This window comes from Marmota marmota, unplaced genomic scaffold, assembly GCF_001458135.2.
Source record: "Marmota marmota marmota unplaced genomic scaffold, marMar, whole genome shotgun sequence".
Taxonomy (NCBI): Eukaryota; Metazoa; Chordata; class Mammalia; order Rodentia; family Sciuridae; genus Marmota; species Marmota marmota.
In genome coordinates, this window is record NW_026000142.1 from 1,207,509 (window position 1) to 1,221,697 (window position 14,189).

Below are 14,189 nucleotides of genomic sequence, written 5' to 3' on the forward strand. Positions count from 1 at the left end.
GAGTCAGTTGGGCACTTTCCTTCATCCATAAAGTTACCTCTCACCTCTAGTGGGATGGGTATGATGACACACATAAGAACCAACGCCCTTAACCCCTCCAATTGGGAAACAGAAGTCACCGTCCTCTGGTATGGAAGAAAAGCCTCTTCATTTCTGCTGCTTTCCTGTTTTCTCAAATATAGGAATAATGTTTGTCCAATTAGATACATATTCATGGCCATGTGTGGCCACAATTCCTTTCTAATGGATGGCACCTGGAAGGAAAAAAAAATTATTTAAGTGAAATAAAGCTGGAAATGACCCAGATTTTAGAAGAGTGCATAAGCATGAATATTTATGTCACACATTAGCATTTACAAAGATTTGTTTTTCTCTTTACAAAGTTTTGTAATTGAGCTATAAAAATTCAGGCTATCCTAGAATTGAGCAAACATACTAAGTGCCCAGGATTTGATGTTAACACTTTAGTAAAATTGGAGGGACTGAGAAAGTAGTACCAAAGTATCTGTCCCCTACATCTATAAAATAACTTTTCTAATTCTTTGTGTAGTGACTTTGATTTCCACAAAACTCCTTGCTAATCATCAATAATCAAATTATCTTTTTTAGTCTTGAGGCTCTAATAATAAAGACATATAGGGAGAATAAAAAACATTTTTGGTAAGGGAAGAAATCATAGTGTCTCCTATCAGCAGTTTTTATAGGTGAGAAAACAATGGAACATAATGGCATTTGTTTTACAACTGTAAAGATTACACGTTGATTCCATTTTGTACTATTGATTGATTTTTTGTTGCATTTCCTATGGAAAAGAAAAAATATTGATGGAGAAGAACTTAACAATAATGGAATATTCTATTTCTTTCAAATGTGAGAATTATATTTAATTTCAGAATCCTTGTCCATATGAGGGGATACACAGACATCTGAGGGAATTCAAATTATCTGTAGACAGTTTCTGCAGCCTAGGTGGAGGCCACAACTTGAGATGCTACCTTCTACCCCAGGGAGAACTCGGTGTGCCTCAAGTAAGATCAGATTTATATCCTTGCCTCCAAAGAAAAGATGGTCTCCATCCAGTGAAGAAAGTTCAACAACATAAAATAAGTAGGAATAAAGGTATATGGCCAAACTCACCTAATTTAAGAATATAAGTTACTGCTCTTGCTGATAAGCCATCGCTTTTATGGCCAGTTTGTGATGGCATCAGGGATTTAAATGAACACATAGCCTTTACTTCTGTAAATTATTCCATAAAATCTGCTTTTGCTCAGAATAGTGACCAGGAGTTATTATGCAAATGCTTCCAAACCTCACACATGCTTAATGCACTACTGAATAACAATCTTGACCCTGACCCTGGCATCCATCTCTTAGAGAATCTGCTCTGTCCAAAGTTCTGGAAACCCTACAGAGAATATAGCATAGCTACAAAGGAACAAAAAGAAAAAAGAGAAATAAGAAAATTAGTTGCACAAAGTCTAGCACTGTTTTGTGCAATAATTTTCATGATGTCCACCTTGGAATTTTTCTGTCTATTTCTCCTTTATCTCTGATGTATCTAGTCTTTCTACCTATTTACCTAAATGTCTGCTGCAAAATGCAAAAACAAACAAAAAATCATGCAAAAACATAGCATGTCCACTTTACTTGGGGAAATTCTGCTGATTTTTGAATTGTTTGTCTCAAACCAGTAGACCTCAACCACTTACAGCCTGACCACTATCTTTGAGAAAAATTTACTGTTCTCAAGAGGAAGAATTCAGATTAATAAAATTTAGATCCCTTTCAGTGAATATGCTAGAGATTAATGACTTTTTACAATTACCATAGATCTATACTCCAATAAACTGTTTATACCTCCTAATTATGTACCTTCATCTTACATTTAAGAACAAACACAAAAAAACTCCTCTTATACCTTATGCCTTTTATGAGTTCATAAATATACTAAACTTGCAAAACTATATGTGTCAAATACATATAATTATATCTATAATATATGGTTTATACTATATATAAAATCTCCTCTCTCAAAATCATATTATATTCATGCACTCGTATCCTCAGGAGGAAATATTTCTGCCCTCCAAATCTGTCTCGGTTATAGAACCGTAGTTTTTCTTCTTCATTAGACAAATACTTTCTTTGCATCAAGGTTGGGGAAAATAGCCTTTAATTAATTTTCATGCTTTCTTCAGGGATGGTTGTTCCATTGTGATTCTTCAAGTCAAATTATAGTGTTTAAAAATATTGTATGGAAAACAGCTCAGATATTTTTGTTCTGGGAAGCTGGTCTAGCCCTCAAAAGAAGATTGGTGACCCCAAGCTGACTCAGGACTGAGGGAGTTACTGCCCAGTTTCTGGGGGTTCACTTGCTTCTAGCTTTCTGCTGTCTGGCCTCTCAGGGAATTGCCTTCAGCAGCAGGGTCACCTGGCCCAAGGTTGCACCGGCTTCCCAAGGCAGACCATACCCAATTACTGGTCAACGAAAGGGTAGACACCTCTGAAGAGTCATCTCAGTTCAGAGCTTACCATCACCAAGCTGATTGTCTCACAGCCCAACTTTCTCTGCTAGTGCTTCTTCTACCCCTGCCCACCAGCAGTTGATCCTGAGAGTACTGGCCAGTGAGCTTCTTGCATGCTAACCTCCATCCCAGAGTTAGCTTCCTAGGGCACATGCAAACAGAAACATCATTTGATAACTGTTGTAGAGCAGATTGGGGAAAATTGAAAAATAACATGATTTTAATTAAAGAGGGACAACGGGCAAAGCATGGTCTTTGAGTTTGCCACATTAAAATGCTATTGTACAATGAACCAGTGAACCAGCACTGTACACTGTTTCATCCAGCATGTCATCTGGTAGTATCCTGCTAAATCTTTCTCAAGAGGGACATGATCTGTTTTGTCCCTAAGCTAATTTAATTGGTCTGGGCCAGGGCCAGGGCCAGGGCCTGCTAATTTTTCTTTATCTTTTTTTTCTTAAGCTTTTGCTTTCTTTAATATATACTTAATATTTATTAAGAAGAAACTTAATTATGGATTTATTTTTGGTAAATATTTTTATTGCAGTACAGCACATATATAAAATGTACAGCTTCATAACTTCTCACAATACTCTGGATAACTAACTAAAAAATAAATTATGTTGCAGATTACCATTATCCCAGCAGCCTCCTCTGCCCACTCCTGTTTACTCTAGAGTTAACCTATTTCCAGATTTCTAACACAGTGAGTGGGCTGTGCCTCTCTTTAAACTCTTTGTCAATGAAATTATACATTCTAAATGCACTTTTCCCATTAAGTTTCTCTCACTGAATATTGTTTATGCAATCCATCAATATTGCATGTTGTATTAGATTTTCCCATTTTTATTGTACTCATTTCTAATATATGCATTTTCCAAAATTTATTTATCCAGGTCTTCTCCTAATGGACAACTGCATAGTTTCTCATTTGTAGCTATTACAAATAGTGAAACCATGGCTATGTTTTTGATTCATATTCCTGTGGTATATGCTTAGGAACAGAATTGGCACTTCACAGGAATATGTATATATACACTCTAGTAGATATTGTCAAGCAGTTATCTAAGGTGGTTACATCAATTCTGCCAGAAAAATTTGAGAGTTCTAATTGGTCCACATCTCTATCAACACCTGGCATTTTATATACACAAACAAGCACACATTTTGGAGAAGGTGCAGTTCTATTCTGTTGCAATTTTTATTTGCATTTTTCTGTTGTCTAAAGATGTTGAGCAATGTTTCAAATATATATTGGTCAGTTGGAGGTCCTCTTTTATTTAAAAACTTTCAACATTTTTCTTTTCTATTTTTATTATTGATCTTACTCTTCTTTCCTGTTGCATTTACAGGAGTATTTCATATTTTCTCCATATAAATCCTTTGTCAGGTACATCTATTGCAAATAAAATCCATTTAGTAACTTGTCTTTCCACTCTTTTAATGGTGGTGTCTAATGAATAGGACTTGATATTTTTCAAGTAGTGAAGTCTATCAGAATTTCCTTTTTTGGTTATTGATTTTTGTATCTTATTTAAGAAATTCTTTCCAACCCAAAGCAACATATTTTTATTTTGAAAATTTTGCTTTACCTTTCAATTTAAGTTATATTTCACCTAAAATTCACTTAAATTAATTTTGTATAAGAAATAGGTAGAAAACATTATATTTATATAAATATACAATTGAAATGAAATAATGACACTTATTGAAAAAAATAACTTGCTTCCATTGTATTACAATGTTACCATTGCATAAATCAAGTGACCCTATGTCATGTTCAAAGTAGTATAATATATATCTGCTGGTATGTATATATATATATAAAATAAAAGAATCCAAGAAGTTGGTATCAGATCAGAACCATTACAGGAAAAGATACTGCAAAGCATGAATAAATTTTAAAGGAATACCAGACTTAATCATCTTGGAATGTGGGTGTCAAGTAATGACTCAATATAATGATTAAATCATTTTAACACTATCTAATGTTCTGAAATAGCTAAATTTAGTCTATAAGAATAAAAGGAATTGAATGTTGTCTATATAAAATTCGACCATCTCAGCTGACTCTAATTATGGTTACTAACTGACAAGGTAATAAAACTGGATATTTTGGGTCCTGCCTAGAGAATACTTCCATGTCAATAAACTAAGGGAAACTGAGATGATTGCATGGATACATTTGGGACACAGTTGTAGCCCAACTGTAGAAATTAAGAGTCATGAGACCATAATCTTTTGTAAAACAGAAAAATTAGATGAATATCTACTACATGAAAACTCAGAGCAGATTTCAATCCCTGAACAACTTATTGAGAAATTTGACTTTCATATATATAAAACTAATCTGCACCACTGGGAGAAAAATAAGTCAGTAAGTGGAGCGATAAAATTCCATGTCTGTCAAAGTGTCTAACAGAGCTATAGGAATAAAACCAAAACATATGCTTCATGTTTGAATGTATCAATGTGATAATTCAATATACTTCTTGAATAATAAATACTATTGAGATAAAATGACTATCAACTTGACTAAATTGATCTTGAATGATAGGTAATACAAAGTCTTTTAAGACATAACACTTGTATTTTCTAGGCAATGTAAATTAAACCTATCTTCTATAATATAAAATGATGTATTAGAAATGTCAGAGACGTCTTCAAAATTGGAATATTAAAAGGCCAGCCACTGCAAAGTGCCCGTTTTGATATTCAGCTTTACAATACACTGCTTTACTGTGGGGCCAAATATTGAGAAAAAAATAAAATCGCATTTCCTGATGAACTGACAATAAGAAGGATCATTTCCCAGAAGAAGAACTTAATAATGTGAAAGAATTGTTGGAAAAAGTGAAACATCTTGCTGTGAAACAAGAAAAAGCCTTGTTCCTGCCATCACAGTCAATCACTCAAGACTCACTGGGCTCATACCACCTTGAAGACTTTTCCTTCCTTCTCTTCTTCCTCCGCCCCTCCCTCCCTCCCTCCCTTTCTTTCCTTCTGTTCTTTTTCTTTCTCTGCCTGTACGTACTAAGTCACAAGAATCTCACTTGTCTAATGCTCATTAACCGTATAAAGCATTTGCTCCCAGACAGAAACTGGTTCAGTGAGTGGTTTGGAGGACTGTGTAACTTAGAGCTCTTTCCTTCCCTTAGGACATCATATATATGGTTCTCTACTTTCTTTCATATATATGGTACTCTACTTTCCCCATGAATTTCACTTCTCATTTTAAATATTTCTATTCACTTTTTAATTTACCAATTATGGCCCCATTTCCTTGGAAAATTTCTCTCAGCACTGAGGCAGGTTCGTGGGTATAGTCTTTGCCAATGCATACGACTCTCTCTCAGGCTTCTACACTTGGTTTTAGTGTTCTGCGGTCACTGTTTTGACATTCTTAATAATTTTAACTTTGACCTGTGTTCTGTTAATGAAGTCTAATGGAACAATGTACTATACATATGAGCAGAGGAGAAAGGGACAGTATTTGTTTTTGTTGTTCTTTTTCACCCAAATATAATGTTTGCAGTGATCTCTGAACATGATTGACTTCATGAAGCATGAAAGTTCAGCAAGAAACAAGCTAAGTGTGTTAAGAGTGTGCCTATATCTGGGTACTGACAGCCCCCAAAGACCACATGTTCTACTTGATCCAGAACTTTGCAGAAAGAAGAAAATGACCTCGGACCCCTATTCTATTCTTTCTTACTCATCTCTTATTAGCCAGTTGTACTGATAATAATGACACTGAAGCAGAAGGAAAGATAAAGCAACCCATATTTCCTTTTTCTTTCTGTCACTCTTAACTCATCAGTAGGCTGTAGGTCAAGAGAATATGTGCATATCAAGGTGGGCAGTAAAAAGAGCTGTTGCTGGGCATAGTGGCACACCAAGTAAAACCCATTTATTTGCTTGTAATCCCAGTGACTAGGGAGGCCGCGGCAGGAGGATCAGGAGTTCAAAGCCAGCCTCAGCAACTTAACAAGGCCCTAACCAACTTATTGAGACTCTGTCTCTAAAGAAAATATAAAAAAATACGGACTAAGGAAGTGGCTCCTGGGTTCAATCTCTGGAATTCCTCCCACAAAAGGCATTTAGTTTTGTGCAGTGGTTTCACTGTTCTGTTAAGAAGAAATTGAATAATTTTGGTGCTTTTATATTCAAGTGAACTGCTTTATGTTGGTATTTAAAACTGTCATTGCACAATATCAAGATGAAGGGTAAAATTCATGCTAATAATTAGAATTTCTCTTCTTTATTAGAAGGACATTAAATGACAAATTGAATGTGACAAGTTGGGAGGATCACATAAGAAAGTAAAAGGGTTTATGTTTTAATATCTTTAATGGTACTTTTCTCCTATTTTCTATATATATTTTTTTTGTTTCTTTGTGGGTTTTTTTTATTGTTTTCGATCTAGGGATACTGCGTTTTCATTTTGCACTGTGCCCTGCAAATTATGTAGCTAGCTCTGCTGAAGACCTATTAGTTAAAACTGCTTCACTTTTATTAACCATGGTTAAGAAGCATTACCTCAGTGCCAGTAATATTTCTGAATTACAGAAACTGAAGACCAAGTTGGTGGCTCTTTGCAAACTCTGTAAGTTTTTTCTTGGCATACTTAAGAATTTTCAAGTGAAACCCATTTGTTCTCAAGCAAGGATAACAAAAATAGTTTGAAATTTTTCATTTCTTTGTCAGTGGTAGTTCTTTTTTTCAACGAACTACCTTTTTCTAATTTACTTTTATTCTACTGGCCTTCACTAAAAATATAGAGCATTTCAGCTGTCTTGCAGGTCACATAGACTTTGGCTTTCAGAGTCATGTATTTTTAGGGATGGATTGGGACATAAGCATCATCTCAGTCTCCAGGAAATATATGTTTTAAGTGTCAAATAACTGGCTTACAAACTAAGCTTTGTTCCATAGCCTGTTTGCAAGTCAAGAGCTTTCTGATTTTAGTTTACGGTTTCTTACAGTTCAAATACGATGCTCAAGATACTCATTTGCTTCATGATTATGAAACACCTACTATATAACAGAGTTTTCAAAAACCACTTTGGAACATTTATTTAGTCAGGTTTGAGAGCTTAGCATGCTGTTCCCTTGGTTTGGTCCTAGAATTTAGTTAGGAAGAGGTAATATAAATTGACAGGAAGAAGACAAACAGGAAAAAGAAAGGTTGTAATTTTATACCAAAATTCAGATATTTGCTCTTCATGTTCTTGTTTCCATAATTACTATAGAGGAGATGATATTATTTAGTCATTTTTAGTCATCTCCTGGAGACCTCTGAAAATTAGATGTTTTCTGTGATATTATCCTATGAGAATAGAGAAAAAATTATAGATGCTATTCATCTCTAAGAATTTTATTTGCCTTCAGTCAGCAAGAAGAGTTAGAGATTTTAATTTAAAAATGAAAAAAAAAAAAAAGAAAGAAACAAAAAACAGAACAAGAGAAAAAAAGGAAAAAAGAATTCTCTCTGGTCTCTATGTCAACTGAGGTCATGTTTAATAATTACACTTCAATTACACTTGTGTATTAAATTAATCCTTTATGCTTTATCTTTTCAATGCAAAATACTAGGTTACAAACTCTATGTGAACCAGCTGTTTCTGGAATTCAGTTTTGGAATACTTTATTATTTTTCCTTTTAACTCTATTTTACTTGTTTGTCTTCCTTCCAAGTAAGAGAGATAGTTTACAAAAGAGTAAGAAAATAGTTGGTTTTAGTAAACATATTAGATTTTCACAAATAACAATTTTCACATTTGTTATCTTTTAGTAAGATGATATTTTCTAATGTGTTTTGATTATAGAACGCTTTTTTAGCACAAGAAAAGACCGTCAAAAATTGTATATCAAAAAGGAACCCCAACTATCATTTCTCTTATTGAATCTTTGATGCTTATTTGCTATGGTTGTCCCTAATTGCAAACGTTGTTTAATTCCATTACTTTTAGAGAATGATGGTTTATTTTATTTTTATGAAGACTTTTTTTTTCTCCCAAAACACTACTGGATTAAGTTTATTTCCCAGGTTAATAATTTTTACTAGAAGTTGTTTTTGTGTGTATTTTTAAAAAGGCGATCTCTTTAAAAAGAGAGACAACTTAAATCACTATTATACTACATGTTTATGTTGAAAAACGACCATGAGAAAACACTAATTGTTTAGAGATTACATTTTCAGAAATCTCCATTATGGAAATTATTCCTGTTAGGTGCAGTTGTCTGCAGGGTGGGCTGAACAAATGTTAGCTGCAGGATTACCCAGGCACTCAAAGCCCCCTCTGTCTGGTCCTTTATCACCTATTTGCATCAAGTCTGAACACTGGACCCCCACCCACCTGGTGCAAAGGAAACCCACATCTGACCCCTGCCCCTTCTGCCTGAAGACAGAAGATGACACCTTTAGCAACTACTGTATGATCCAATCATTGTAAACCAACAATTTAGCTTGCAGACCCAAAGATCCCATTAGATTTTGGCTATAAAAACTCCCTCCTGCTGGGCCCCTCTCCCTTGCTTTCCCTCTCTCTTGCTCTCTTTCTTCTCTCGCTTTCACTCTCTCTCTCTCCTTCTCATGCTCTCTTGCCTCTTTATTTCTTCTTCTCTCTCTCTTTCTTTTCTACTCCTTCTCACTGTTGATCCCTTGGTCGCTCCTAGTGTTGTGGTCACTTTCAATTCCTCTATCATAAAGCAACAAGAGCAAACTGTAAAAAGTAGGCTGTGCATAAACACAGCCAGATTTTTTTTTTTTCAAAAACCATGATTTCATCATATCCTCAGACAAATCGTATGGTACAATAAAACAAAATTCTCCGATTAACTCCTGTATCAGCACCACTCTACTCGTAGCGCCCACCAAGTTTTTAAACCCCAAATCTGACACACTGCTAGATGCGAGCAATATTTCAATATCTTTCGTGCAAGTTGAAAAAAAAAAAAGTTCTAAGTGGAAGTGCAGGGGTCCTGTCCTTAGGTCCCTTCTTGTGACCAGGCACAAATGGGCTATTCTCTTCTATCCCTACAGATTACTTGTTTGTAAAATAAGAAACCCGGACAAAATTTTTCTTTACTTCCCCTAATCTGGGCGTGAAAGGGAGTAGGTTGAATCAGGGAAGATTTGGAGGGTTAAACTTTGCCCTCTAACTTCTGAAATCAAGGCTCTGCGGGCGGTTCACCCACGGAAACCCCCAAATTAGAACCAGGGCCACGTTCTGCAGCTGCTCTTCCAGAAACCCGCCCGCTCCTGGAAACGAGTTCGCGCCACGCCCCCCTCCACACGGTCCTGGTCGCCAGCGAACTACAATTCCCAGAATACCATGCAACCCTTCTCGCAGGGTACCAATAAGCGCGCGAGTGACGCCATCATCCAGCGCGGTGTTTAGGCTCCACTGATGTCGTGGTGCTTTGGGGCAAGAAGTTGGTGTTGCTCGGGCCCCTGGGACTGAAGACGAGGTCCGGGTGACTCCGGCCTTTTCCTACTCACATCTCCCTCTCTCGCCTTTCTCTCCTTCCTCTGGCAGGATGAGGCGTGCAGGCCTGGGTAAGAAGTGAGCTGAGGTTCAAAGTTTGGGGACCCCAGAAACAGCCTTGCTGGGAGGCATAGGGCTGTGGGAGGGTCTCGACTGGTCTCCTGTCATAGGCATTGGGGCCTTAAAGTGGGATGTTTGAAGGTAATCTTTGGAGGCAGTCCGAATGGAAACACGTAATTTGTCCCACATCCCAGGGAGTTTCTTAAGTCCAATTCAGACCAAGTTTGGATGGTAGGTTAGAGGGAGTAGATCTGGAGCTGGGTTATGTACAAGTGCCAACTCAGTAGTGTTTTTTTTTTTTTTGTTGTTGTTGTTGTTTTGTGTTGTTTTGTTTTTTAGTCTCTATGTAGTGATTATGGAAACTGCTCAATTTCCCTTAGCCTGACTCTGGTTTCTCTTTCTCTGTTCAATAAAGAGTGGGTGTTGCGTGCTAAGCACACTACTGATTATGTTGGTAACAGTGAGTTACAAAGGTAAATGTACGTGTCATTATTATTCAAGGCACTGGTATGTAAGATCTGGGTCAAAGGCGATTTTTACGTAGAAAGTTTCTTACCTGAAGGTTGTTCCACTGTTAAGGCAGTAAGTAAAACGTGATAAGGTTTAATAACTTCACATTGTTCTTGACTTTGTGAATTAAGGAAGCCAGCATACTAAGCAGCAGGAATAAGTCAGGCACAAGGAGATTTAATGGACCCTATGATAACACACAGCTATTAACAGCATTCTCTGGTCCTAAGCTCTCTATTAAGCGGCTTAAAAAAAAAAAAAAAACCTACTTAATCAGAGTAGGAAATACTCTGAAATATTTGAGGAAAAAATACCTGAAATATTTTTTAAAAGATGTTACCATTCTCATTGTAAGATGGAAAAGGGAAAAACAATAGCGTTTTCTGTAGTGTTGGCTATTTAAAGTCAGTGCAAGTTGCCAATACATGTAGACGTCTACATTGATTAATAAATTGTACTGTGAGAAACAGGTTTTTATGCATTTTTATGAATACTTGGATCATAGAAAGTGGTCCAAGACAGGCATGGAGGCACATGCCTGTAATCCCAGCGATTTGGGAGATGGGGCAAAAGAATCGCTGGTTGGAGGCCAGCCTCAGCAACTTAGCAAGACCCTGTCTCAAAAGAAAAAAAAAAGTGGGGGGCTGGGGATGTGGCTCAGTGCTTAAGTGCCCATAGGATCAATCTCTAAAAAGAGAAGACAAAAGAAAATTAAAAAGTGGTCCAGGTCATTAAAGTGAAAAAGAACTGATTTTGAACAACAAACATTTATTGTGTAATTAAGTAAGCTTTAATTACATAGTCATTTGTCACCTTGTTTATGCTCCCCAAAGCTTTCCAACCTAGCTGGGGAGTACGACTGTGTACAAAGATAAATTATGGTACAAAAGTGGTAGCTAAACATCCAAATACCAGATAAGTTCTGCAGATAGTGAATGTTTCCGAGATTGCAGAGATGGATCACTATGTACTTTGTGGAAACATCGGAATTTCAACTAGACTTTGATTAGTGGAGAGTGGGAGAAGTAAGTTCCAGATGGGAGGGTGACCAAAATTTTTTAAAAAGGTTTGTACTAGAACTACATCATAATCAAGAGATTATGATGATTAAACTAGTTTGATTGAAGTAGGGGATATGAGACCACATTGTGGAGGTTTTTGCAAAACTCCCAGGGCACATGGGTTTACATCATTAGTAGACTATTGCCCATTTGAATATATTTTTTTGTCTTCCTAAATTTCAAGAAATAGACTTGAGAAATGATAGTTCTCAGCCCAACTGTACATTAGAATTACCTGGGAAGTTTTTAAAGTGTTGTTATCTGGATCCCAATTAAATTAGAATCTCATGGATAGAGTTCTCATAATCCGTATATATGCTTCAACCATTCTTTTGGCAAGCAATCTCAAACTTTTGGGACTCTGTTTTTCTCTAGCCCCCGTGTTGTACCTCCAGCTCTAGATCAGTCTAACAGTGTGGCTTTTCAAGGGTTAATTCAGGCCATTGAGTTCTTCTATAAAACATCTGGGAGGAATGAAACCATTACAACATATTGTGGCAACCAGGTTGGTTTTACTACTCCTAGTAGTCCTGAGCAGTCCTGGTCATTGCTCTTCATTATTCTCTTTACTTTTTATTTCAAATGATCATCCATTCAAATGATCACCAAATAGCCCCCTTTCTTCCTTTACTGAGGAAACTGATGACATCAACTTTTTAAAAATGTGGTTAGATAACACCCTCAACCATGCTTTCCCGTTTCAACCCCCCAGCACATTTATGTTACATTCACTCTCTAAGGCTCACTGCACCTGTTGTTTGCCTGATGAATACCAAGTACCTTATTAGGGTGGTGGGGACTGTATTCCTAGTGCCATCCCCTAGAAGATACGTTCTATAGAAGGACCACCTGAAAAGAGTAGTTGATCTGACATATAGCTCAAATATTTGTTGAAGAATGACTAAAATGCCACAGAACTCTCAACTAATATTCTCCATAAGTTATTCCCTCTCCTAGGACTTCAGTTTGTGTTCCCTTCACCCCTTGACTCTTTCCCATTCAGGGAAAGAGATGCTGGTAAAACATCATCTATCTGCCAAGAGTTTCCCTCCCACGATGCTTTCTTCCTTTCCTTCAAAACTAGATTTCTTCAATGAGTAGTTAATGTAACTGCTTTTAGATCTTTTATTAAAACATATTTCTAATGACCAGGATATGTGTGCCAATATCCTTGTATGGCAGTGCCTATTTTAGTGTCTTCTGAATAATCAGTAAGTGATTAATAAATATGTATTGAAGTGAACTGAATGTTCTTTATTTAAGAGAAGTAATGGAAAGAATTGGTTTGATCTCTGTTTCTAAATTTTAAAAATTTACTGGAGTACGAATATTATAGACATATGTGGTCTGCAACGCCCTCAAGGGGTCTTTTTCGGTTCTTTCCTATTAAACTTTCAAAAGTGGCTTTTGGTTTACTACACTAACCTTGTGACTCTTGTCCTTGCAGGTGAAGGAGCACCTTCTGGCAACTATGGGAACCATGGCTATTCTCACAGTGGGTACAGTGCCTGTGAAGAAGAGAATGAGAGACTCACCGAGAGTCTTAGAAGCAAAGTAACTGCTATAAAATCTGTAAGTATCTTGTTAGCATGGGATACATTTTGATTGGTATGTTTGTATACATATATCACATACTTATAAACTATACTTTTTATTGGCATCTACTGAGGAAGATGGTTATTCAAATACTGTGGTTTAGCAAAGTCAAAATGCACTCAAAATTTAGCCTCTTTAAGTAGGTTAGAAAATGTGACAAATCCAAAGATATGGTATTTTCAATTTTTTTTTAAACTCTGGCTATGTTTTGTGTTAAAATCTGAAAAATACTATATATATTCTGCAGTAATGTCTCAACCATCTTCCACCCCCAGTAGCTCTTCTCCTTTTTCTAGTCTCCTAAGATAAAAAACCAAAGTCTTTCTTGTTTCTGCCTTTGAATGTCATTTCAGTCACTGAGTCATATGCTTTTTTGTGTTTCTATCTCTGTTTTCCTGTTTCTCTCTTTCTAATACTAGCCCTCGTTTCCAAGGTGAGTCATTGGGAGAATCTCTTAACCTCTATTCTGACCTCAGCTACATACTGTTGCCAGAATAATCTTTGTATTTTTAAAATTGCATTCTGAGCTCCGAAATGTCTTTGGTGACTTCTGTGATTTACCAAATAAAGTTCACACTCTTTACCTTGACTGAATAGGTCCTTCAAATATGGGCTCCAACTTTTCTGACTTCTTGCACATCCAGAATCCACATATATTTTCTGCCAGAAAAATGAGAGTGCTCTTTGTGTCTTCTGTATGCTGTTGCCATTCCATCCCATATCTTTGATCATGCCAACTCTTTGCCATTGTCATCCTCTTCCTATGTTGACTAAAGCTGTGCTTTTCTTGAGAGACCCTACTTTATTGCTTTAGCTAATCACTATATCCAAAGTAACTCTTTTCCTTATGAATGTATTTCTGTAGCGTTTATTGCATAATGATTTGCTTTGGTATTATTTCTGTGTAAAAGAAATTTACCTGAGTGTAGGTTTTTTTTTTTTTT

The 14,189-nt window shown here is 36.3% G+C and overlaps 1 protein-coding gene across 1 annotated transcript; it reads left to right on the forward strand.

Moving 5' to 3' along the window:
• The first annotated feature begins 9,903 nt into the window (after positions 1 to 9,903).
• Bet1 (Bet1 golgi vesicular membrane trafficking protein) lies at positions 9,904 to 14,150 on the forward strand. The gene is made up of 2 exons (XM_048785961.1): positions 9,904 to 10,089; positions 13,097 to 14,150. Exons 1-2 carry the CDS (start codon positions 10,071 to 10,073, stop codon positions 13,252 to 13,254), a joined length of 177 nt encoding a protein of 58 aa, XP_048641918.1. The 5' UTR covers positions 9,904 to 10,070; the 3' UTR covers positions 13,255 to 14,150.
• Positions 14,151 to 14,189: the final 39 nt, after the last annotated feature.